The 24,983-nt window shown below is 51.0% G+C and overlaps 12 protein-coding genes across 12 annotated transcripts; 7 read left to right on the top strand and 5 right to left on the bottom strand.

The window, feature by feature from the left end:
* Positions 1-1,245: 1,245 nt before the first annotated feature.
* Positions 1,246-3,411, top strand: A1O9_06985 (uncharacterized protein; the record flags this gene model as incomplete). The annotated part of the gene is made up of 10 exons (XM_013403931.1): positions 1,246-1,483; positions 1,583-1,623; positions 1,676-1,808; positions 1,870-2,151; positions 2,205-2,344; positions 2,397-2,427; positions 2,471-2,552; positions 2,625-2,843; positions 2,906-3,060; positions 3,122-3,411. Coding segments are annotated over 10 exons (1,611 nt in total), but the record flags the coding sequence as incomplete, so codon positions are not given.
* A 211-nt stretch (positions 3,412-3,622) lies between these two features.
* On the bottom strand, positions 3,623-4,948 carry A1O9_06984 (uncharacterized protein; the record flags this gene model as incomplete). Its single annotated transcript, XM_013403930.1, has 2 exons — positions 3,623-3,921; positions 4,072-4,948. The coding sequence occupies 2 exons, from the start codon at positions 4,946-4,948 to the stop codon at positions 3,623-3,625; spliced, it is 1,176 nt and encodes a 391-aa protein (XP_013259384.1).
* Positions 4,949-5,801: 853 nt separating this feature from the next.
* A1O9_06983 (uncharacterized protein) lies at positions 5,802-6,454 on the bottom strand (the record flags this gene model as incomplete). Its single annotated transcript, XM_013403929.1, has 2 exons — positions 5,802-6,194; positions 6,278-6,454. 2 exons carry the CDS (start codon positions 6,452-6,454, stop codon positions 5,802-5,804), a joined length of 570 nt encoding a protein of 189 aa, XP_013259383.1.
* Positions 6,455-7,476: 1,022 nt separating this feature from the next.
* On the top strand, positions 7,477-8,289 carry A1O9_06982 (uncharacterized protein; the record flags this gene model as incomplete). The annotated part of the gene is made up of 1 exon (XM_013403928.1): positions 7,477-8,289. The coding sequence occupies one exon, from the start codon at positions 7,477-7,479 to the stop codon at positions 8,287-8,289; it is 813 nt and encodes a 270-aa protein (XP_013259382.1).
* Positions 8,290-8,702: 413 nt separating this feature from the next.
* Positions 8,703-10,027, bottom strand: A1O9_06981 (uncharacterized protein; the record flags this gene model as incomplete). The annotated part of the gene is made up of 3 exons (XM_013403927.1): positions 8,703-9,010; positions 9,095-9,524; positions 9,638-10,027. 3 exons carry the CDS (start codon positions 10,025-10,027, stop codon positions 8,703-8,705), a joined length of 1,128 nt encoding a protein of 375 aa, XP_013259381.1.
* An 896-nt stretch (positions 10,028-10,923) lies between these two features.
* On the top strand, positions 10,924-12,466 carry A1O9_06980 (uncharacterized protein; the record flags this gene model as incomplete). The annotated part of the gene is made up of 3 exons (XM_013403926.1): positions 10,924-11,904; positions 11,959-12,049; positions 12,102-12,466. The coding sequence occupies 3 exons, from the start codon at positions 10,924-10,926 to the stop codon at positions 12,464-12,466; spliced, it is 1,437 nt and encodes a 478-aa protein (XP_013259380.1).
* Positions 12,467-13,221: 755 nt separating this feature from the next.
* On the bottom strand, positions 13,222-13,748 carry A1O9_06979 (uncharacterized protein; the record flags this gene model as incomplete). Its single annotated transcript, XM_013403925.1, has 3 exons — positions 13,222-13,266; positions 13,320-13,577; positions 13,638-13,748. 3 exons carry the CDS (start codon positions 13,746-13,748, stop codon positions 13,222-13,224), a joined length of 414 nt encoding a protein of 137 aa, XP_013259379.1.
* Positions 13,749-14,377: 629 nt separating this feature from the next.
* A1O9_06978 (uncharacterized protein) lies at positions 14,378-16,315 on the top strand (the record flags this gene model as incomplete). The annotated part of the gene is made up of 3 exons (XM_013403924.1): positions 14,378-15,312; positions 15,366-15,474; positions 15,524-16,315. 3 exons carry the CDS (start codon positions 14,378-14,380, stop codon positions 16,313-16,315), a joined length of 1,836 nt encoding a protein of 611 aa, XP_013259378.1.
* A 581-nt stretch (positions 16,316-16,896) lies between these two features.
* Positions 16,897-19,267, top strand: A1O9_06977 (histone-lysine N-methyltransferase ASH1L; the record flags this gene model as incomplete). Its single annotated transcript, XM_013403923.1, has 2 exons — positions 16,897-18,390; positions 18,440-19,267. The coding sequence occupies 2 exons, from the start codon at positions 16,897-16,899 to the stop codon at positions 19,265-19,267; spliced, it is 2,322 nt and encodes a 773-aa protein (XP_013259377.1).
* Positions 19,268-19,679: 412 nt separating this feature from the next.
* On the top strand, positions 19,680-20,984 carry A1O9_06976 (hippurate hydrolase; the record flags this gene model as incomplete). The annotated part of the gene is made up of 1 exon (XM_013403922.1): positions 19,680-20,984. The coding sequence occupies one exon, from the start codon at positions 19,680-19,682 to the stop codon at positions 20,982-20,984; it is 1,305 nt and encodes a 434-aa protein (XP_013259376.1).
* Positions 20,985-21,787: 803 nt separating this feature from the next.
* A1O9_06975 (uncharacterized protein) lies at positions 21,788-22,864 on the top strand (the record flags this gene model as incomplete). The annotated part of the gene is made up of 1 exon (XM_013403921.1): positions 21,788-22,864. One exon carries the CDS (start codon positions 21,788-21,790, stop codon positions 22,862-22,864), a length of 1,077 nt encoding a protein of 358 aa, XP_013259375.1.
* A 288-nt stretch (positions 22,865-23,152) lies between these two features.
* Positions 23,153-24,307, bottom strand: A1O9_06974 (L-iditol 2-dehydrogenase; the record flags this gene model as incomplete). Its single annotated transcript, XM_013403920.1, has 1 exon — positions 23,153-24,307. The coding sequence occupies one exon, from the start codon at positions 24,305-24,307 to the stop codon at positions 23,153-23,155; it is 1,155 nt and encodes a 384-aa protein (XP_013259374.1).
* Positions 24,308-24,983: the final 676 nt, after the last annotated feature.

Genomic DNA, 24,983 nt, shown 5'->3' with positions numbered 1-24,983 from the left:
GGAATGGCGGTGCTTGCAAAATCACATTTTATTTTTCGTTGGCGGCACTGAAGACAAGCTCGAGGAGCCCTTTGCTTCTGCATTGACGACGCAATTGAAACGCATTGGTTTCGACGTTCAAAAGAGGGCCATGGTATGGTTGACAGATGGAGATTGAAGTTGACAATACGCAAAGCTGTAGTCCACCTGGCTTGCCAAGGAAGCAGAAATCCTGTTCCGAGGTAGCGCATGCCTCAAACGGATATTTAGGCGGAAGGGCGATCCTGGTGGCCAGCCTCCAGAGCTTGACAGCTGATTCAGAGCCTGACCTCCTATCCGCAGCTGCAGGAAAGTCTGCCTTGTAACTCCAATGACATTCTTTCATGCTGAGGGATGCCGATGAGCGAGAGGAGCTTCCTTGAGAGTTCGTACACAGACCAGCCATTAAGAGTTTACGGCAAAACCGGTGATGGGTTCCTTTAGCCCGCAAAAGCACCAATGGGCGCACTGGGTTCAAAACCCTCGCGTTGTGAGGATGTTGTCTTTGTCATTGGCCTAAACACAAGCGGAACGAGCTCGGAAAATTCGTCATGTTCATGCAATTGTGCTCACCAAAGCGCGAACCACTATCTTGTTACGTGCCTTGACTACATGATCTTGAAAGGAGGTCGGTTTTCCACAAAAGCCCCCTTCCCCGATGTCCTAGGGAATCCAGTTCATGATGCAATTGTATTTCTGTCAATCTGGACCCTCGAATACTGGCTTGAGATATTGCCTAACTAGTTCGTGATTGGGAGGAGCGGGTTATAACGCTCGATGCAGCGACTATGTTTGGTGGCATGGAGTCCCTGGTCTGCTCAGATGACCCCAGGTCCCAATCCAGTAATTAGCCGGCATAAAAGAAACATTCCTGGGGTCCACTAATCAGAAGAGGTGGGTGGCTTTAGCAGGTGCACTGTATATAACAAGCTTGAGATGTCGACATTCCTGGATCCAAGAGCTTGAAGACTAACCATTCAAAAGATCTAATACTGCCGCTATGACAATCTCCAAAGAGGGCTTCGATGAAACAGTTTCCCACAACGAGGTAGCTATCTCAGATGCCGAGAAGAACCACCAGGTCAAGTTGAGGGATATACAGAATAACCTGGAGCATTTTGAAGAACGCAGGGTTGACCTCCGTACGATCTTAGCAATTGTGGTATGTATGGTTGGCAGCCAATCTGTCACTCCAGCGCTAATGAAGCTTCTTTTGTCAAGGCTCTTGCTGTTACATATGAGGCTCTTCTCTTCTCATTCGTCCTTCCTGCGGCCGTTCTTCTCACTATCAACAGAGATATTGGGCCCTCAACTCAAATATCTTGGATTGCCACATCATGGACACTGGCTGGCGCTGTAATGCAAACCGTTGCCGGCCGCTGTTCCGACATATTCGGGCGTCGTAAATTTTTCATTACAGGGAACATTTTGGCTGTGATTGGTGAGTTCAAGACATCTAATAATTGTTCTGAGCCACTAATTACTTCAAAGGATGTGCAGTGGCTTGCCGGTGTGTAGCAAAAGTCCGACATGACGTGCTGAAGCTGATTCGTTTTAAACAGAGCGTCAGCTGTAAACATAATCATTGGAGGCTCGGTTTTGATGGTAAGGGCCATGATAAAGCAACGACTAGCATAGTCAAGCTGACAATCGAAAGGGCGTCGGTGCCGGCCTGCAATTTCTTTCGTTTGCAGCAGCAGCGGAGATCGTTCCCAAAAAGCATCGAGGCTTGGTAATGGGGTGCCTCAGTATCGTATCGATTCCTGGATCAACATTCGGATCAGTTATAGGTAAAGGTTGAGACAAGTGCACTTTTCAAGGGCATCACTGATCATGCAACTCGTCTGATAGCTTATGCGCTGGTTGCCCATCTGTCCTGGCGTTGGACATTCTACTTGGGCATCATCATCAACAGCCTCGCGCTTCTGCTTATCACAGTCTGGTACTGGCCCCCGGGTTTCACAGGGCTTCATCCAGAAGGGAAAAGCCGTTTGACGCAGTTCAAAGAGCTCGATTTTATAGGCTTGCTCCTTTTCGGAGGGGGCTTGTTGAGCTTTCTCCTTGGGATTTCGTTTGGAGGCAATCCTTACCCGTGGCGAAGTGCCACGGTCCTAGCACCTACAATTATCGGAGGTAGGTCCTACCTTAGAGGGTGGGCTTTGATGAGAGTCTGATCCACCTGTTAGGCATCGTATTTCTGGTGGTATTCCCCTTGTGGGAGGTCCACGCGCCTAGGAGCACCGCCAAGTTATGTCCGCCCGAAGTTGTTAGGAACGTTAGAGGGGTCAGTGTTCCCATGTTGGTTATGTTCGTGTCGGGGATGACTGTAAGTGCAGCGATGTGTAAATCCATGACAATTCATACTCATCAACTGCCAGCTTATGAGTCTTCAAGTCTTCTGGCCTCAGCGTGAGCTTGACCCCTAGCACGGAAACCAAACCTGACAGTGTAGCAGAAGTACAACTCTTATATACCTCAGTTCCAAGTGAGATTGGGTGGTACAGTCTGGCGTATAATGCGTCTGCAACAGGCAAGTAATGCCTACCTAACCTTTGAGAACATACTGACTAACATGTCTTTGCAGCTGGCGTTGTGGCTGGCGGGAGTCTGTTTGCGGTGATCGGAAGAACTAAATATCAATTCGTGTTCTATGTGTGGTTTCAGACTGTATTTATCTCATTGATGGCGACGGTGAACCAAAATACACCTGCAAGAGCAATAACCTTTGTGGCACTTGCAAGCTTCTCAATTGGCGCATCGCAAACTCTGGCTATTGTCATTGTTGGTCTTGGTGCAGATGATAAGCACATCGGTGTAGCGGTCGGGTGAGTTCGATTATGTTCGTGGACACTCAGTTTGAATGACTGCTAAATTGGTCATGTAACAGATTACTCAATTCTCTGCGCTCTACTGGCGGGGCAGTCGGAATTGCAATTTATTCCTCGCTGTTCTCAAACAAGGTCGGCCAAGATCTCCTCCCAAGGGTCGCTGCAGCCGTCGTTCCGGCGGGTCTCCCTGTATCCTCGGTTGAGGACTTTATCTGTATGCAGGCCTTCTCTCTAGGCCTCCACATTCCCGTCTGGGCTAACAATCATATTCCCAGTGGCTCTTACATCAGGTTCACTTTCTGCAATCGAGACAGTCCCAGGCACCACTCCCGAGATTATCGCCACGGGTGTCGATGCACTGGGAGGAGTCTACTCGAGCGCTTTTAGGCTGATATACCTCGTTGGCATGGCCTTTGGCTTGCTGGCCTGCCTAGGAGCTTGCTTTGTCATCGGTGTGGACGAAAAGTTGACGAAGCAGGTTGCCGTCAAACTTGACAAGCCTCGTAGTGGAGGGCATGGAAGGAGTGGAGCCAAAGTTTTGGAGCACAAGGTATCCGACCAATCAATTCATAAAGACGGGTGTCCTTGACCGGTGTAGGTCTAGAGTGAGAAGTTCAGTAGCGCAACTTGTCTGTCCTCTTAAGGCGGACGGCCCTGCTGCGAAGCCGTGTCCAAGGGCTCTGGCTTAGAGGGCTCCCGAGTACTGTAAATAGGACAAGTGAGAGTTGACAGTGGCCATGTTTACACGGCTTGTCGTTCCATCCCTTCCCGAATGTTCACTCCGTAGAGCTGCAAATATTCGTCCACCCACTGATTGTCTGGAAGTCCATCACTCGATTCGAACCTTGAGGGCCATACCTTCCCTGAAGATCGTCCCAGTTCCTCCCGACAACAGTCTCAGGTCTCCAGCGGAAGCTATTCTTCATCTTTTCGTCGAGTTTATCCTCCATTGAATCCGTGATAAACCCTCCAATTGCCGGAATATGGGCAAATCCATGCCCAGATCCCCCCACGCCGAGTACGAGGGAAGGATAATTCGGGTGCTTTGAAATTAGAAATTCTCGGTTTGGCGTGCCTGATCACCAGCATATCCTAGCAAACGAGAATGGTCGGTCAGCAAGCTGAGGCATTGTTTCTCTTAAGAAACGCCGCACACGCTCCTCGCTCTCCAGAGGAATCTGGTGCTTTTCAAAAGGGACGCAGTACCGATCGCCGTCATGCTCACCTGGCCTCCAGTTACAATAGCCAGGATGCTCGTCGCAGATCTTCAACTCGTGGTTGTCTTCATCCGGCTCCTTGAAGAAACCTAACTCAATATTAAAGAGAACAGGTAAGTTTTTGTACAGCTGAGCCTCTTCGGGTGTCATCCTGATGTGGGCCAGCGTCCATGCGGTTGGGCGAAGTTGGTCATTCATATCAAGTAGCCTACCAGCGTTGGCACCCGCGCAGAGGATTGTGCGGTCCGCGAGGTGTTGAGTGCCGTCGAACGTGATGGCACCCTTGACGTCTGAATTTTCGTAGATCAAGCCCCAAACGTTGCCAGCTCCCGGCCCAGTTATGAATGTAACGCCGAGCCGTGATGCCTCCCTCGCAGCGCTCTCGATGCTCTTTCGAGCATGCACCCACCCAGCCCCAGTCTTTTTCCACCAGCCATCCCAGCCTGGGAAATCACCGGTCAAAACGTCTCTGGGCATTGTAGCTCTGAAGTCGTCCATATTCTTGAGCGGTATCCAACCCTTTGCCTCGCTTGGTCCGTCGCGAGAGTTCATATGGGCACGAGCATCCTCTGAAGTTGCAGCGAGGATGCATCCTGTCTCATGAAAATAGTCCTTGAATACAGGGTCGTTCAGCCAGCCCTCCGTTGCTGCTGCTAGCAGTTTGTTCGACACGTAGACCTCATCCTCATCATTTCCAGCAAAAGAGCCGAGTTCAAGTATTTTGTTGATGTCGTTGCCCGCAGAGATTGGCGAAGGTACTGGGTGGATATCGAGGACAGTGATTGATTTATATCCTCGACGAGCGAGGTGCAGGGCAGTACTGCAACCCCATGTGCCGGCACCTATAATGAGAATTGTGGACTCGTGCGAAAGAAGGTTGGCCATATTCGAAACTAGGGACGCCCTACCCGTGGCTTCAAGATCTAAAGGCAATGCTAGTAGATGCTCTTAGAGCACGGAGAAAGATAGGCTCCTAGTCTTCAAATCTAGGCCTCAAGCGACAGTAGGGTCCTCTACATGTACGTGATGACTGGGTCGAATGAAAACATGGTGTTTTTATCGATTCGATGAACGGAGATGTGAGTTCGACGGGAGCTTTGAGCTGAAGTTCCACCTGGTAGCCGGAACAGCTCATCGGTGTAATGAAGAAAGTGTTCACTGTCTGACGTGACAGTCTTAGATACACTAAGGCAAAGCCTATTGTCAGACAACCTTCATTTTACGATCATGACATATTAGGAAGCTAAGACGCGAAAAAGACCCACTGCTCAGTCGAGCACGCTCCCAACAATTGGTACTTATGAGGACATCACTTGGGAACGTCAAACAAGAACGCAGTCTGTTTAGGGAGACGACTTTTTTTGCCTCGTTGATGTGTCCATCCATTCTCTAGCACCTGTCCTCGACCATGGTTCTAAGACGCCAATATGGTCAAGTCATCTATTTAGGACAAACACGCCCAGACAACGCCTTCCACCTTGCACTATTCTTGACGTTTGCGGTCGATCCCATGAGATTCTCAAACTCCTCGTCGGGTGTTGAGTGACCGACCCCATTGCCTTCATCGTTCGGGCTCACATAGCCGGTTCCCTCCTTCGGAGTGTAATGATGCATCACTCTGGCAGAATAGTGAGACACTGTACGTTACCCTTCACACATTGATTCATAAGGCCGACATCAAATGCCTCGCCCTGCTCGGCACTAAGAAGCTGCAAAATTTTCCTTGCTCCCGGCCTCGTCACACCACATCCCATCCGTATCCGGACGGACTGGCGCTGGCAATTGGAGTCTGCATGAACTTCCTCACGGTGCCAGAAACCAACTTCAATGAAGTTTTGATATCGGTGTCCCAGTCGATATTATCTTCGATGATAAATGCGCTCGAGATACCGGAAGCGACGATGTACTTCATCACGTCAAGATGCGCCAGCCATGCCCTTGCAGATCCATGCCGTAGATGGATGCCCTGTTGCAGATGGGTATTGTCGATGCCCTCGAACGCGCGAATTAGATCGTCTGTGTTATAGGGCTGCTCAGGAACCTCTATGCTGAGTCCTGTCAGTTCCGCGGCGGCTATGAGACCACGAGTCCGCCAACTGGGCTTCAGTGGCACCGCCAGAATCTTCTCAAACTGTGTGTTCAGAATTCAACGATTAACGCGGGTAGATGTTTGCGGTGCACAGGCACAGGATAACGCCTTCGATCCTGACTTACCCCCAAAGTTGAGTTTGCGGCGATCTCCCGAGGCGATGGTTCATGACGACTGGGGTGCAATGGCGGTTGAACGCCTCTATTCAGGGCATGCTGATGGTAGGGAGGGAACCAAAATGGGAAGGTTATTGTTAGAAATGTGGCCGTGCACAGTCTTTGACGCAATGTTCTGAGACTCATCGATCAAAGGTTAGGCAGGAAAGAGGTACTCTGTCGCTCTACATAATGAACTTGAGAAAGCTTAGAAGTTAACAAGTAATGTAGTAAAACTATCATTCTAAGCACTGACGACAGCCAAGATTGATATTTATGCTCAGAGAACATGTCATCTACTCGGCACCGAGTACGGAGTCTAGGACGCGAGGATATTAGAGATGCCCGATGAAAAGTCTACGTGCAAGTTAGGGGGAAACGAGGTTGGCAGAAACCCTCTCGTTAATAGAGCTCGCCATAACCTGGTCTATAGCGAAAAGGGGCCAGGCGCGGCGGCGATCGGGGACGCTGCAAGTTCAGCCAAATATTATTGATTTCCTGAGCTCAGAAGATTTCAATGGCGAGTCTCGAATCTTGCCGACTGCCACCTACTCGTAGGTTGTTAATCTCGCTTATGCTAGAAGCTTGCAGAAGAGGGCTGACAAGGTGCGAGGTAACGTGCTTTGATCTATGAGCAATTCTTATCTGAAAGAGATCGTTAGTGGTGTACTCTGTACGGAGTAGAACTTAGCAGTTCACAAGTCAAAGCTCCCCTAAGCATGCTTAGCATTCTTGGTCCAAGAAACTTTTTTGGAATGCCCTCATCTAAGCTTAAGGAATCGACCCGTGAATCCATACTCTATGCCGAAGCCGCTAACCAGTGACCACGCTGCACACACTGCGTTAATGATATTTGAATAAACTGCATCGCCGCCTGCCAGTGCCTTGGCAACTACCTACCAAGTGCTATTATATATATCCTGAAGGCAGAAGATGTGGTGCTCAACTATTTTCATGCAGCCACGGGTGCTTAAAGCCAACTTCCTGGTTTTCAAAGGATTCATTTCCAGCACGAGCCTACATCATAGGCAGATCCCTTTCTTGCGCCCCGGACCTATACACCCTCTTGACATCAATGCAAGTGTAGGGAGTCCAGCTAGGACAGTAGATCGCAGAATCCCAGCGTGTTCATCAGACCAAACGTTCCTTCTGCCACAATAGCTCACGAGATGGCTACACGTAAATCACAGGCTCTTAATTGCAGTGCTGGGGTCGACGCAGTCATGTCCATCTTAAACGAAGACGTCTGCGTAGTTCTGCGGAAAGTCTTGAGCGCTGAGCAGGTCACAACCATGAACGCTGAGATCGGCGGGCCCATGTCGAAGATCGCTCCTGGCTCACTCCAGTCCGACCCAAACGTCCAAGACTTCCACGGAATCCATACCAAACGCCTCACCAACCTCGTTACACACAGCAAAGTCTTCCGTGGATATCTGCTAGATCACGACTTGCTCCACGGCGTCTGCGAAAGGGTCTTCAGGCGCGACTCAGGCGACTACTGGATGAATACTGCGCAGGTCATCGATATTGGACCCGGGAACAAGACCCAGCCACTTCATCGTGATCTGATGCAGTTCCCTATCTTTGCCAGACCAGGACCCGATGCTCCTGAAGCTACGACCAATTTCTTCGTTGCTCTGACCCAGTTCACTGAGGTGAACCGCGGCACGCGCTGTATCCCTGGAATCCATCGAGATCCAGATATGTGGGACACGAGAACCCCGGAGGAAACCGTCGCTGCGGAGATGGATGCTGGGGACATCTTCTTGTTCAGCGGGAAACTCGTTCACGGCGGTGGAGCGAACCGCACCGAGAATTTTGTTCGAAGAGGCATTGTGGTGAGCGTTCAATATTGCTGTCTCACTCCCGAGGAGGCCTATCATTTGATTGTGGAGAAAGAGCTTGTTAAGACTATGCCCAAGCGGACGCAGAAGATGATTGCGTTCCGCTCGGTGTTCCTAGCTGTAAGGAATCGCCAATAGGGGATTCCCCTGGTGTTTGGCAGAGTGATTATCGGGAGATTGCAGATGTTATTGGATTGTGACTTTTTGGCGCAGAGCTACGATGGTGATTAGGACACATTCTAGAATTTTTTCGAAGCGGTTCATGCCTGATCGAGCATTTGCTGAGATCTGGGGAGAGAGGCAGGTAAGAGAAAGCAAGAGAGCCTGATTAGGAGTCTACGAGGTAGAACAACATGAATTTGGAGGCTATGAGTAAGAAGAGGATTTTAGCATGTCTGGTGGTGTGGTCATACAAGGCTGGAGTCCACTGAATGTAGTGAGTCGGTCACGACCAAAACGCGTCTAGGACCAATCCTTGTACTATATTCTCGTAAAGTAGTTGACACTCAAAGACCACCTTCCAAACTTGAGTTTATCAGCCCTCCAATGTTTCATTCATAATGGTTCTCGACCTTCAAGCCCTTGAACTCAAACTGCGTGCCGGCTCGTTTATCCAAGACAGTCTTGTGGTGGACGTCCTTGACTCTCGCGCGGACGTACTCGGTTCCAGTTGGGACTGGTTTGCTGACATCCTTGTCTTCCTCGCTAATCAGGCCGAGGCGATCGAGAACTGGCGACGGAACCGTCCTTATTGGTGTGTTCGCTCCAGGACGGCTGAAGTACAGTAGGCCCAGGCGGTTGATGTTAAGTTGGTCTTTGGGCGGTGTCACAACTCGGTGAATCGTGGATTTGATGAAGCCTAGTTTTCATGGTTATAACATGTCAGTCCGACAGCGCTTTGGTAGAAAGCATCAGGGGGGTTGTTCCAACGAGAATAACTTACCATTCGTCAAGAATGACAGCGTATCAGCCGCATTGCAGGTGATTCCACCTTCGACAGGTTTGACGTATTTCCACTCTCCTTCGGGCGTCCGGATTTGCAGGCCTGCCACATGCTGGCTGAACAACAATGTCAGGCTCCCGAAATCGGTATGGCCGCCCTTGGAATATGCCTGAGCCTTGTCCCATTCCTCCTGGGTGCGGACGTTGTAAATCATGTAGCGGAGATGGTCGTCGGAGAGCTCGTCGTACGTGTGTGCGTCCGTGAGATAGTTCTCGGGCAATTCCAAAATGATAGACATTAGTACAAATAGCTTACGAACCACCTTCTCAAACACGTCTCGGTGGAAGGCACGGATCTCGTCCCAGTTTTCCTGCACGACTTTATGCTTGGGTACGTTGGCATGAGCGGGTATGTCTTTGTGGATATTGAGCTGGATTTTTGTGTAGTCAGAATGAGTAATGGAAGCGGCAGACTTTTTGCTGTGGAATATCTCGCCTCGCGGATTTGGGACAGAAAGAACTAGCCATCCACTTTGAAACTCACCATTTCAATGTTCTCCTTGACGCCAGTGTCCCCGATCCACCTCTCATTCTCACGGTATCCGAAATACTCACCTTCGGCAAAGTTACACTTGAAGAACCTTTTTTCTTCGAGGGGTTCTTTGAAAAAGGTATTTCCGATGCTAAACTGGCGCAGCACACGTTCATCGTCGAGCCCGGTATTGGTAACGACCCAGAACCCAACCCTGGTTACGGCATCATAGAGCTGAGCTGCAAGTTCTTGCTTGCCTCCAGGCTCATCGAACCGAGAGAGGTCGATCGTCGCTAAGGGTGCCCAACCCAGTGGTTCCTTTGTCTGCTGTGGTCTACTCCACGGCTTGATCAATGGCTGGGGGCTCTCAGTTGGAGTTGCTTCAAGGGCAATTGGTGCCATGATTGCGGTTTCTGGCAGTGAGTGAATCTAGCTAGGCGGTGGTTTTGGTCGCAGTGGTAAGTCGGAGAGAAGTCAGCAGTTCTAGATAATGTACATAAAGGGCATTCGTCCTGACACCCAGGAATGGATATATTTATTTGTTGTAAACGAGAACCATGCTACCAAGGTGCGGGGTTCACGGTTCGAACTCGGGTATCGCGGCCTGTGATAGACGAATGAGGTTCCCCAAGGGGAAGAACAAGCTGTTTCGCCATTGGATGGTTATAGACGCCCTGTTTCACGTAACTCAAGCTTTGTGGCTTTTGTATATGGCGTGCTTGTTGTCTCAAAGTGCGTGCTTCTACTCTGATGACAAGAAACACCATGTAGACTGATTCTCAACAGTGGGTCAGCATGCTCCTGTGAAATGATATCCCACACTACCTCCCGTATTTCATCTCGCCTCGAGTGTAGGTGGATGCTGGCGGACCATGATGGCCAAACAGTACGCCCTTTCGATTGCTCTAAGTCCCAAAAATGCATATTGGTGACTTGGTTCTTATCTTTCAGGCCGCTAGTTAGAAAGGAACAGCTATCTGGAGCGCTCTGTGATTCGGTCGGATGTTGCAATGTCCATGTTTGTTTTACAAATCAGGAAGGATACCGTGGGGAGAGGGGCTGTAACCCGCTTGTCGCCATTTCGAATGCTTCTGTCGTGATCTTCAAAGGTATTTCCGGGATGTACTCGATGGGTCAAAATGGTAGACAGGTGCCTGTAATAAATACTGGATTTTCTGCTCTGTTGCATAAACGGCTGGCAAATTAGCAAGCTCTGCTTCAATGCGCCCGTTCCATCTGTGCTTGCGTGATTGCTGTTTCACTTATCTCCATCCCGATTTGAGAATTTGGTCGGAGCGATGGCTGTGGATAAAGACCCGGTAGACAAGCTGGCGTACGTTTCCAATGAGGCTGCTGAAGCCATCTCCTCCTCGGATGAAGGATACCCAGAGCCAAACCAGCCACTGGATCCAGAGTTGGAAAAAAGAGTCCTGCTCAAGATTGATCATTGGCTGGTCGGCTTTTATAGCCTAGTTTATGTGTTTCGGGTGATCGATTCGGCAAACTATTCCAACGCCGCTATCATCAACCTCGAACATGGTACCGGAATCAAGAAGCAGCTAGGCCTCACGCCCGGGCAATGGGCCTGGACGCTTTCGATCTTCTCATATAGTTATTTACTCTTTGAACCGTCCAACACCTTGCTGCTGAAGCTGTTCAAGCCTTCACGATGGATGTTTGTTCTCATTCTGGCTTGGGGAATTTCCGCCTGTTCCAGCGCTGCAGCACAGTCGTTTCAAGGAATGATGTGTGTACGCTTCGCAATAGGCATGGCGGAAGCAGGGTTCTACCCAGCCGTGTTATACCACTGGAGCTTTTTTTACTTACCGTCTGAACTGCCAAGAAGGATGGCCTTGTTTTATTCGGTCGGGCAGCTCTCAAATGCCTTGAGCGGACTTCTTGCGTTTGCAATCGGCTTCATGGATGGATTAGGAGGACTCGCGGGCTGGAGGTGGCTCTTCCTACTTGAAGGGTTACCGGCCATAATACTTTCGTTTGTTGCCTTTGGACTTCCAGATTATCCTGAGACAGCTAGATTCCTAACCGCCGAGGAGCGGGCTTTTCTTGCAAAGCGTCTGGCAGCAACGGCCCCCAAAGGCACAAAAGGCCACTGGGACTGGACGAGTCTTCGAGAATTGTTCAAAAATCCCACACTCTATACTTTTTCTCTTTACTGGACCTGCCACGGGATCGGCGGATTTGGTGTGAATTATGCGCTGCCGACTGTGGTCTATCAGCTGGGCTTTACCACCACGTCAAAGTCTCAATTGATGAATATTGTAAGTCATGATAAAGCTTTGATCACTGTCAGGCTGCTGATATATTTGGTATAGCCTCCATATGTCTCTTGCTTTTTGTTCCTAAATACGATGGGGTATTTGATCTCAAGAAAGCGGATTAGACCTTGGGTAGCCGCCGCCACCAGTACGAGTACCACTCTCCTTCGCTTCCGATTTGAGAACTTACTTCTTGACAGTTGAATCCACCATAATCATCTGTTATATCATCCTCGTCACAGTCGATCAGCCAGTGGTACGGTATCTCTCGTTGATTGTTGCAGTTTCGTGCGCTGGGTCCGCTTATCCAGTGATCTGGCCCGAACGAATCCGGGCACTAGAGGGCACAGTAGCAGCTGGAATTGGCATCGGATTAACGAATGCATGTGCTCAATGGAGTGGCATTGTTGGACCTCATGTGTATTCCACCATCTATGGTCCAAGATATCGCGTGTCATATGCGGTTTGTTTGTCGATCCTGGTGGTCGGGATTGCTTCCATTTTGATCACATGGTCCCTTGTGCGGCGCAAAGATCAAAAACGCAGGGCACAGGCCCAAGCCTAGACATCCTAATACCAGCAACGTGAAGGAAGGTAGGAAAGATGGCCAGGGAAAGATCCCGGGTTCCTAAGACAATTAACCAAGAATTGGCGACTCAACCGGACGGTTCCTGGATTTTGGAAGAAGAATAGTACGCAAAAGCAACGCCGAAGCATCCTCAAAATACAAAGCAAGCCAATAGGAGGCCATGTCATAACCCTGTGATGACTCTGTAAGCATTCGGATCTGGTCAATGCCTGCCCCAGGGGGGTATGTTGGTCGATATGGATCAGGGAGCCTTAACATAGGATCAAGGGTTTTGAGTTCTGATTAAACAGAATTTGGTAATGTCAATCAAGAGTTACACATCGCCCTGGTAGGGAAGCTTTGTGTCCCTGTGGCTTGGGGAGATCCTCGACCATCAAGCTATTCCTCCTGGAATCCCTCAGGACGAGGGCTATGCAAAGCGCTGTATGAGATGATGTGATCGTGGTCAGCCAATGGTACCTCCAAACCCTACTTCCTGATATCCTGGTTTCTTAGAATTGCTTAGGTGGCACGAAAGGACATCTGGGCCGTAAAGGATTCACGCAGGAGACATCGATAATAGTCTCCACGAGTGGTCAATAGCACTCATATCGATTGTTGTTTGCCTACCCCATAAGTATGTACAACTCTGCTCAGTAACCTGGAGCGTCACCGTCTTCCTAGCTCTAGCTTCGGTCGGAGGATGGATGTAAATAAAATAAAAAAAGGTGCGAACTTCTCGCATACACTGCTCAATATCCTTCCTTGCCCCATTTGTTGAACTTATCATGGAGCTCCTAGCACGAACCATTAGGCTGAATATATATTGTGACCAAGGGAGACTACACACCTTGGGGAGGGTAACATTGGGGATAATAACTGTGTTCAATGCGCTGGGAGCATTCTTGGGAGATGCGCTTCGGTCACCCTTAGGGTGGTATTGATATTTGAAATGCTTGGACTCGTCCTCGTGGTCATCATGGTCAACTTCCCAGGGCATTGAGCTATTGGCGACTGAGACGTCGGCCTCAGAGGAAGCTGAGGTGGGTTTGCGTCCAAAATAGAAGCCAGCGAGGCCGAAGGCACCGGACATGACACCTAGCAAGATCTAAATAGTGTCAGTCATTATGGTGAGTGCCATGGAGCTGGAGGCGGGAAGGTGTTGTACATAAAGCTCGGGATCTCTTTGGGCTCCTTTCTTGACAAACGAGGTGTCCCTGGCGGACTTTGCAGCGGTGGAAGCTGCTCGAAAAGCAGTTTTCGGGATTAGGGAGGCCATTTTTAGTTGTTGCTGGGTCGATCGGAGGGGAGAGTGGTGGGTTGTAAAAGAGCGTCGTTGTGCAGTGGAAGAAAAGCGGCAACGCAGCTTGAGGTCAAGGTTCGGTGGATAATGGATGGGAGTGGTGTGAGCTATAGTTCACGTGATAAGACTACTATCACATGATTCTAAAGTGCGTGCGATTTTTGGGAAGATCACGTGACTCCAGAATGTCAAAATACCACGTGACTAGACAATGCTCGGAAGGCTCCGACATGCTCACTAGCATCCTCCTGGTGGCCCCTTCGCACCCCTATCTGTTTTCTGCGTTGGTGCAATCAACCTTCAGCTGTCTAGACTCTACCATCTGGTACCTTGGACTGCACATTCAGTTTACGCCTGGTTTCATGTCAATCATTGCCATCGTCATGGCTGATCCTTTCATTTCTCAATAAACCAACTGTACTTTTCACTCTTCCAGCTTCGCGTTGTTCTGTTTCTCCCTGCGCCCCAGCCGATCTAGTTGGCTCTCTATTCGCATCGCATCTCCATCGTCGCTGACTACATAACGCTACGATATGCGCTTCATGTCGTACCCGTGACGCGATTGATCGACTTACTACACAAATTACCACCATTTTCTATTTAAAATGGCTGGCCGACCAACTACAGCCCGAAGCGAAATTTCCTCAGCCATTTCTGAGGATGGTTATATTTCCAGACCTCAGTCCGGTGTAACACCTCTACCTGCTTTGCCAAACCCTCCCGCATCGCAGCATGGATACGCTCACTTGAGGGGAGTCACACAGCCCACAAACCGATCCATGAGGAGCAACCCTGCAACCGACAGCAACGCCGGCTCAAGCCGTCCGCAAAGCCCTATTAGCCAGGCCAGCCGCACACATGTACCTTCCTTGACGGCCTCGGGCTTCTTCAAGCCCATGAGTTCCCAACGGTTGCAAGCGCAGAGACTAAGGAGACCTCTCGGTGGAAAGCCTGTTCAGGCGCCAACAACCATACCGGATGGAGAGGACGATGAGGACGATACACGCAGTTTAGCGTCCAGCAGACAAGGACCTTTTTCTGCAATGCCTAGAAGCCATCGGCATATCCCGTCTATTGCCACCAGCTACTCTCAATCAGAAGCGCCCGATACGGTTGACGTGCACTTTGCGGACTTCGGCTCTCAAAACGAGGGCGATAGTCGACTTGTGGCGTCTGCATCTCCGCGAGAGCCTCAGAAACCACACCGTCCTTCTCGGCTCAATATCTCCAGCACGCAAAAAGCGGGCGATCCACCCCAAAAGTCACCGCTGTCATTTCGATCTGGCCTGAGTCTTGGTAGTAAACACCGACTAGAAGCCGGGCACCAGCAACTCCCATCAACCACCACATCACCACAATTCCCGCCCAGCTCAAATACCCCGGTCGCGGTCAAAAGTGCTCTCGGTAAGAACTATGAGTACTTTGAAGGCAACACAATATTCTGGTGGGGTGGTCGCCTGCAAAATGCTCGAGACCGGCCAATCAATGTGGCAACAGGTATCGTTCTGATTGTTCCTGCAATCTTGTTTTTCGTATTTTCGTAAGTCCATATGCGGTCGAAGTGTGGCTTGGATCTCGGCTGACGCAAGACAGTGCTCCGTGGTTATGGCATCACGTTTCTCCGGCGATCCCCATAGTGTTTGCTTACCTTTTTTTTATATGTTTCTCTTCTTTTGTTCATGCATCCGTCGTTGACCCAGGGGTAAGAGTTCGTTCGAAATGTTGTCCGCGGCTTCACTGACCTTGTGTAGATTTTCCCACGGAATATTCATCCATTTCCCCCTCAGGTTAATGCAGATCCTCTCGCGCTAGGTCCCCCGACCAATGACTGGGTTATGGTTCGACTAGCGACATCGCAGACGGCTGCGATGGATGTTCCAGTCAAATACTGCAAAACCTGCAACATCTGGCGTCCGCCTCGATGTTATCATTGTCGAGTCTGTGACAATTGCGTCGAAACCCTGGACCATCACTGTGTTTGGGTGAACAACTGTATTGGGAGGCGCAACTATCGCTATTTCTTTACTTTTGTCAGCACTGGCACTCTCATGGGCCTCTTTTTGGCGTTTGCTTGTCTCGGCCATATCCTTGCTTACCGCGACCAAGAGCTTGTTTCGTTCGGCACGGCAACAAACAAGAATCGAGTCGTATTCGCGATGTTTATATACGGACTTTTAGGGTTTCTTTATCCGTTCTCGTTGACGATGTATCATTTATTACTTATGGGGAAGGGCGAAACGACCCGAGAATACCTTGCGTCTCGAAGGTTTCCCAAGTCTGAACGGCATCGCCCTTTCACTCAGGGCAATTTTATTAAAAACTGGATTACTGTTTTGGGTCGGGCAAGACCACCGACGTATCTTCATTTCAAAAAGAAATACGAGCAGGGTGATAGGCGTTTTGGGTCCAAGAGAGGCCAGAGACAGGCCAAGCTCAATGTTGAAGCACAGGGTGGGGGAATGGAGATGAAGCCAGTGCAAGGAACAACGAAATCATTTGAAGGTCCCACGGGTAAGAAGTTCCCCAAGTTAGAGCCGAACTGAGGAAATGTACGATAGCTGTACTACTGGCGTCAACAGATGTTATACTATGTAGATATAAGGTTCGTGCTGGCTTTTGGACGAGTTCATATGGGTATCTGCTTTCTCTCCCCCTAAAGGTGAAACATGGACCTGACACACTGATCAAGAAGATGTCTGTGTGGTACCAGTTGCCCAGGGAAGAATGTTTCGGATGGGTAATGTTGTTCATGTCTGGCCCTGGGATGGTGCCATTGGCCAAAGTGGGCGAGGGAGAGGGTTGCATGGTCAATTGCTGGTCATGGGTGGTAGTGGTAGTACGTATTCATTTGTTGGTGGTGGTGTTGGCCCGCAGTTCATCCAGAAATGATAAGATTAAACATCTCGGCCTCATTCTAGTTCTACCTTCTCCCAGCCTCTTCATGGACCACACCAAGTACCTTCACAACACGCGTTGTAGAACTTGCCTCACTTCACCTTCTTATATTCTGCACCTCACCGTCACAATAACATCGTGTACCCCTCAGCTTTGACGCGTTCAGTGCCAAGACTCTCCTCGGTGAGCCTTGAAGGGGGCCACCCTCCACCTCCCTGCGAACGCAAACATGCCTCTACGACAAACCCTCCTAAACTTCTACAAGTCGCGCTCGACACAGAAGTCTGCAGCCATGACTCCATCGATGCGAGGTCGTCCCTCTGTCTTGCGGGCAGATAGCTCGACTTCATCAGATACTGACCCAGACACTATCGTCGTATCTACCCAGCCTCCACGGCAACTTCCAACTCCCTCTGAAAGTTCTCTCGACGTGTCGATCTTAGATGCACAGGTAGTCAGTATGAAGGAGGTGTCCAAAGGTCGAGCACGACGCGTTAGTCGACGATTGACCAAGACCCAGAGTCAAGACATCCTCATCGAGACAACTGAGGATGAATCTCTCAAGACCAGAACTGTTAGTGGAGAGACATTGGTCAACATGGATAATGCCAGCCAATCCACCTTAGTGAAAGAAGGAATTGCTGCCTTGGATCTTCCCTGGGACATGACCGACGCGTTCAGCAAGGGAGGTAAGCATGACCTGCTAGCAGTGACTAGTCCTGGACGGACCTCTACAATGGCAGGCCATGAGGACGATGAATCTGAAGAAGATGAGGCAGAACGCCTGGCCAGAGCTGCAGCAAAGAAGGCTAAAATGGAGGAGAACAACAAACTATGGGAAGCACGGCGTAAAGCAGCCGAAAAGCAAGCAACCCGGAGGTCTTCTCGCATGCCGGTGCTTGAAAAAGCAAGCGAAATTGTCTCCAGCATTACCAACAGCGTACTTGGAAAGAGAAAGGACCGCACAACACAATTTATGTCAACTTCAGCTCCTCAATCTACCGAAGTGGCTGGCGAACCTGACCAGAAGAAGCGACGACTCAGCCAGGCACCAACCCCCTCTGAGGAACCTGTACCGTCACCAAAAGTTCCAGCTCGGCGGCGCGAGAAGAAATGGCTCACCTCGGGACTTTTTGCTGGTCAACAAAGATCAGTCAGCAGCCAGAAGAACCGAAAGAGCGGAGCAACAGTGACGCCTCCAGTTAACAACTGGGTGCTACCATTGCCCATGTATGCTGGAGAACGACTCTTGAATCAAGGTCGGGACTTCAAACTTCCATTTGACATCTTTTCTCCTCTGCCCGCTGGCCAACCTAAACCAGACGAGTGGAAAAAGGTGAACAAGAATGTTTTTGTCGGAGACGCTGCACAAGCATGGCGAGTGTCCAAGTACGAGGAGACATCATTGTGCTTGTGCACACCCGAGACTGGTTGTGACCAGAATTGTATGAACAGATATATGTATTACGAATGCGACAGCCGCAACTGCGGTCTTACGGAAGAACAGTGTGGGAACCGAAATTTCGAGTTCCTAAAGCAACGAGTCAAGAAGGGCGGCAAATATAACGTTGGGGTGGAGGTCATCAAGACAGAAGATCGAGGTTATGGTGTTCGCAGCAACCGAACATTCGAACCCAATCAGATTATTGTCGAATATACAGGGGAGATTATAACTCAGGACGAGTGTGAGCACAGGATGAGGACTATGTACAAAAATAATGAGGTATGGAGGGTGACTGCATTGTATTTCGACTTGACTAACATCGACACAGTCCTACTACTTGATGCTTTTCGACCAAAACATGATCATCGACGCAACCCGTGGCTCTATTGCCCGCTTCGTCAATCATTCCTGCGACCCAAACTGCAGAATGGAGAAATGGACCGTCAACGGTAAGCCACGGATGGCCCTTTTTGCCGGATCTCGTGGCATTATGACGGGAGATGAGCTTACCTACGACTACAACTTTGATCCATATTCTCAGAAGAATGTGCAGGAATGCAGATGTGGTGCGGTCAACTGCCGTGGCTTTCTGGCTCCACGACCCAAAGAAGAACGGAAGCAGAAGAGCCCTGACGAAGATAACAAGAAGCCCAGTAAACTGGCAGGGGCCAAAAGAAAACTCACTGAGGCGATTGGAGGAAGCCAGAAGCGAATTGCCAAAAAGGTCAAGAGGAACCCCCCCACTGCGAAGGTCTACAAGTCGAATACTTCAAAGAATACCAGTCCCATCAAAAATCGCAAGGTCCGCCTGATCAAAAAAGCTTTCTCCCGCAAGACCAGTGCAACGACAGTACAGGGACTCGCTCGCCGTCCGTCGAAGCTTAAAAAGCTGGTTGAAAGTGCTAAGAGCAAGACAGTCGGTCGCAGCAAGACAGCCGCTAATACTCGAGCGGTTTCGACGTCATCATCCACAGCTTTGATCGCGAAGAAGACCCAAAAAGCATCGAATGGCACAATCGGCCGGTCGTCTAGTTTGCGAGAAAAGGCATCAAATGTCAAAAGCCGAGTGGTAAGGACCGTCAAAGGCGGCCAAAGTGGCATGGCACGGAGCATCAGGCCTGTAATGGACGATATGGACGACCTGGACGAAGTGTGAGTTCAATTGGAAGCTATGTTTTGGTGGTTAGGGGTGGACTTTGTCTGAGCGTTGGCGTGCAGTGGCAGAGCAGCAGGGTTCATGAATGACGCCTTGGTCGAAGCGAAATCGGGGTTTCATTGAGGGTCTATCGTTGTGGGCTGCCACAACAGTTTTGGTGTTGTGCAGTAAGCTCGCCGAGGCTCGAATGCGAATTATATAGGGACAAGCATCCAAGTGGCGGCAAAGGCGGACATCTCCTGTTGACACAACGTTCATGCGGAGAAGCAGATGATGAAATACAACAGGCTGAGAGGACTGATATCCAAAATGATGTTACTTTTGAGTTTCTCTTTCTCTACACTGCATTTAATTATCCTGATCTTTAAGCTCAACCTTGTCCTGCTAACTCGATCAGCAGCCGGAATCCATGATGGGCGAAGTTCGCGTCGCAATGTCCTCGCCGTTCGCGAACATCATCGGCAAATATCGACCCAAGCTCGAGTCGTACGAAGAATTGTACAAACACTACCACGCCAATGGAGAACTGTCGACACAGGAGAAGGAAACAGCTGCGTCCATCACCGAGCATCTGAAGAAACTGTCCTCCGATTTCGATATTCGGACGGGGATAGGTGGACACGGCCAGATCGCTATCTTGGAGAACGGCGAGGGCAAAACCATTCTGCTCCGTGCAGACATCGACGCTTTGCCAGTCGCAGAGAAGACAGGACTCCCGTACGCGAGCAATAAAACTCAGCTCGACACGGATGGCCTGGTTAAGCCGGTGATGCACGCCTGTGGCCACGATTTTCACATTACTTCGCTTCTCGCGGCGGCGGAGACACTGATCGCAGCACGCTCGGAATGGGCCGGAAGGATCATCTTCCTCTTCCAGCCAGCGGAAGAACGAGGCTGCGGCGCACAGGCGATGGTGGACGACGGACTCTATGACAAAGCCAAGCACGCCTGCCCGATCCCAGACGTGGTGCTGGGCCAGCACGTCTTCCCCTTGCAAGCGGGCAAGACGGGGCTAAAACCAGGGCCGCTGATGTCTGCGGCGGACAGCTTCAAAATCACCATCTACGGCAGCGGCGGGCACGGGTCGATGCCGCACATGACGATCGACCCGGTCGTCATCGCCAGCCACGTCGTCGTGCGCCTGCAGACCATCGTGTCGCGGGAGGTGCCTCCTGATGAAACCGCTGTCGTCACCGTCGGCGCCCTCCAGGCCGGCAGCACCGAGAACGTCATCTCCGACGAGGCGGTCCTCAAGATCAACATCCGCTCCGTCAGCGCGGAGTGGCGCGAGAAGATTCTCGCCTCTGTTCGCCGCATCGTCAAGGCCGAAACCATGGCTGGGAACTCGCCCAAGGAGGCCACCATCGAGCCGACTTCTTCTTTCCCGCTGACTATCAACGATGCCGAGACCGCTGGGATCATCAATAAGTCCTTCACAGAGCACTTTGGCGATGACCATGACCCCGCCATCAAGAATGTGCTAGGCAGTGAGGATTTTGGCATCCTAGGCTCGTATATCAATAAGCCGTATTGTTTTTGGTTCTTCGGCGGGCATGAGCGAGCGATGTTCGACGACCTGGTCAAGAGTGGGAAGGGCCATACCATCCCTGTGAACCATAGTCCGTTTTTCGCGCCAGCGATACAGCCGACACTGACGACGGGTGTGGACGCTTTAGTTGTTGCTGCATTGACCTATCTGGGAAAGGACAGGAAGTGAAGATAGAGGCGGCATGGTGTTTACATACCCTGCATCTTTGAGATTTTGGGTGTGGAAAAGTAGTTCCAATGTCCATGAGCATTGTTCGTGGAAATCTAGGGAGATACTACATATGTCTATATCGTCTCAAGCCAATGACACACTCTCACCACGAGCCTTCTCAATGCTATGCTCTTCCATTTTATCCAGCACTCGCTCCCGTCCGAGATTTTTCTCCTGTCTACGTGAAACAAACAGCTTTCCAACAAACCACCAATCAACAGTGACTCAAAGTGCGATTTGTCAGCACTGTAGGTAAAAGCATCAACTGCTGGCATTGAGCGTGGAAGAACGCAATTCCGACGTCGGATAGCGCACCCATCATTTCCCCATCGAGCGAACAGCAGCCCTCGGATCAAAGCCGAATACCCAGAAATGGGCGTTCGACGAACCCATCCATTCTTTCTCACTCTGGTCTCCCCCATCTGCCCAAACAGGAGAAAGGCCGCATCGTAGTAGTCATCATCGTTCTTACTCGTATCAACGACCGGCAAACGGAGGAATTCGAGTCCAGTTCCCGAGGATTGTGTAAGCATTCTTCTATGTAACTTTCATGGGAAGGTTCTTTCAAACACGGTTGGATTCCAAGTGCAGATACAGTTGATGTGGTTATCCAAAGGGTCTCCACAGCAGAAAAGAGGTCGCAGTTTAGATGTGATATGAGATATATGAGCAAAGCCACAGCGCGACTCAGTTCCATATCAAGTGCTTTTTACGCACCACTCACACCATCAGCCCGAGTACTATCCCACACGACCACAACCATGGCACCCAAAGGCGACACCATCAAACTCGCCATCCTGGACGACTATGCCTCCATCGCAACAACACACTTCTCGCCACTGCAGAAATCACACCCAAACCTCGAAATCCACAGCTTCCCAACAACCCTCAACGCGAAGCTCGAGCCCGAACATGCCGAGCTCATCTCACGCCTCTCACCCTTCACCATCATCTCATCAATGCGGGAACGCACCCAGTTCCCACGCTCGGTGCTCAGCGGGCTCCCGAACCTCAAACTCCTCATCACGACGGGGATGCGCAACGCGGCGATCGACGTGGCGGCCGCGACGGAGCTCGGCATCACGGTCGTGGGCACGACGGGCAAACGCAACGCGGCGCCGGGCTACGATGCGACGAACGAGCAGGCCTGGACGCTGATCCTGGGGCTCGCCAAGGACGTGGTCGGCGGCGACGCCAGCATCACGGCGAGCGCGGACGGGCTGGGGTGGCAAACGGGACTGGTGAGCTCGCTGGGCGGTAAGACCCTGGGGCTGCTGGGCCTCGGGAAGCTGGGCACCCAGGCCGCCGTGACGGGCAAGCTGGGGTTTGGCATGGACGTCCTCGCGTGGAGTAGCAGCCTCACGCAGGACAAGGCCGACGCGGCGGCCGAGTCGCGCGGCTTGCCGAAGGGCAGTTTCCGCGTGGCGGCCTCGAAGGAGGAGCTGTTCCGGTCGGCGGACGTGCTTAGTGTGCATTACGTGCTCTCGGCCCGGTCGAGGGGCATCGTGGGCAGCAAGGAGCTGGAGATGATGAAGCCCTCTGCCATCCTGGTGAATACCTCGCGGGGCCCGTTGGTGGAGCAGATGGATCTGATTGCGGCGCTGGAGCAGGGCCGTTTGAGGGGCGTCGGCCTGGATGTTTTTGAGACCGAACCCCTGCCCAAGGACAGCCCCTGGCGGAGGACGAAGTACTGGGGCCAACAGGGCCGCAGCCGAGTCCTTTTGTCTCCGCACAATGGATATGTCGAGGAGGAGACTATGAATTCCTGGTATGCTCAGCAGGCTGAGACGGTGAAGAGTTGGATCGAGGGCGGAGAGTTGCTAAGGAAGATTGAGTAGGGAAGGGGAGAGCTTTTGGAGGTTCGTGGCGGATGCAAAAGGAAGTTTACATAGGAGTTGAGATACTGATATCGTGGATTTATTGGAAATATAAACTCGATTGTGGCAGTGAACTGACTCTACTAACTCTGTAAGGGAATACCGTTGAGTGTCTCTTCTACCAAATGGCCTTACCAAGTGCGAAAATGATGCAGACCTGCCGGAAGTCTATACCCTTATATGCGAAAGGCGCGGGCAATGACCCACCCGAATCTATGCTTCTAGATAGCAGTTAAATTGTGTTTCGAACTATAAACTGTCATCGTTCTTGATCTGGACCTTAATAGCACCACTCTTTGGGTCGCTAGCCGTCTTAAATGCCTCCACGGCATCGCTCAGGTTATAACGATGAGTAACCAATTTGTCAAGGTTGATCACTCCACTTTCCACCAGTCGAATGGCCTTGGGCCAGGTGTTGCAATACCTGTATTGATACTGCAAGTCAATCTCCTGTGTACTGAGTCGCATGAACGGGATTTTCATTTCGTTCTTTCCCACACCAATGATGAAGACTTTACCGCCGAACTTCACGCTCCAGATAGCACTAGCCACGCTGGATTCAACACCGGTGCATTCAAGAGCCAGGCGAGGTCGGATCCCACCGAATGATTCAATGATTCCGTCTGCAGTTTCCTCTGCAGACTTTCCCATTGGTACTAGGAATGTCTTGGCGCGAGGCACTAGAGACTGGGCGAAATTGAGTCGCCCTTGGTCGATGTCTGTGATGACAATGGGAGTTGCGCCGGCTGCTGCTGTGCACAGCAAAGAGACCAGACCAATAGGACCGGCACCGGCGATGAGGGTGGGGTCTCCGAGTTTAAGTCCAGCGCGCTCAATGCCAGCCAGTGCAACAGAGAGGGGTTCTAGTAGACTTCCATCCTCAAAACTCATGTCTCCAATCTTGTGGCACCAGGTCGCAGGGTGTTTGACATATCTTCTCAATAGACCATCGATGGGAGGAGTGCTGAGGAACTCGACACTCTCGCAGCCATTGTATCTTCCGGTCAAACAAGGCTCGCACTTGAAGCAGGGAATGTTAGGTTCGATCGCGACGCGATCGCCCACCTTTAGAGAGGTGACGGAAGGGTGGATAGACAGCACGACACCAGAGGATTCATGTCCCAGAATGTGGTCGTCGGTAACTATCATAGGACCTATACATCCTGCGTGCCAGAAGTGAACATCAGAGCCACAAATGCCTGTGGACTTGACACCAACGTAGACCTCTCCCTCCTTCAGGTCGTGTCCGGCCTGGACTTGTTCTGTGGTGGGGGTAGCTTCGGCGATCCAGAGGTCATGTTTGGGGTTTGTGAAGACACCGATGTTGGACTTGAAGGGATTGGGCGTGGTATCGACTGTCTCGATGGTGGTTGGGATGACTTCGGTGGTGGTGGTTGAAGACATGGCGCAGGCGCCGAATTGATAGTGGGGGCAGATGCGGGGTAAGTGGGAACGAGGGCAGGTGCCTACTGCCTAGGCGTCCGTTCAGAGATGGGAAGGCACGAACTGCGAACTGAACTGCACTGCCCTTCACGTGGTTGATCTCGAGTACGAGGCCGAAGGGAAGGACAGGAAATGGCAAGGGCGACGGGGGAGGGTGACGGTGACGGTGACAGTTTCTCGAGGATGTAGGCATGAACTCGAGAAGCCGGCTTTGTATCTATACGACTAGTATATCTACCCCGTGGACCTTCGCCAGAGTCAGACAGATTCCAGTCTTTGTTCAAATTTTGCACGACACCACCGGGCCGTCTGTTTTGTTTGCTGGCGGCGGCTGGTTGCCATGTTGTTTATGTTCCGCATCTTGAGGTGCAACTCCCCACTCATTGCTCCCCATTGACTGCCACGATCCCCACTACCATTGCCAGGCACCGTTCTTCGGGAGAGTATGTAACTCTATGCCCACCGGAGATTTGCTCGTTCTGCGTCCGCCTCCGTTTCTTGTCCTATTCTGCGGCGATTCGGCCCAAAGATCTCCGTGTCAAAGATGTTCCAGGCACTACGAGTATGCTGCGGCTCGGAGAATAAGCCCCTTGGGCCAACTCACGTGTCGTGGCGCAGTTATGCATCTACGTTCCCG

This window comes from Exophiala aquamarina (assembly GCF_000709125.1).
Source record: "Exophiala aquamarina CBS 119918 chromosome Unknown aczIA-supercont1.5, whole genome shotgun sequence".
Classification (NCBI taxonomy): Eukaryota; Fungi; Ascomycota; class Eurotiomycetes; order Chaetothyriales; family Herpotrichiellaceae; genus Exophiala; species Exophiala aquamarina.
Note: the sequence above shows the minus strand (reverse complement) of the source record. Positions and strands in the feature narration are given on the sequence as shown.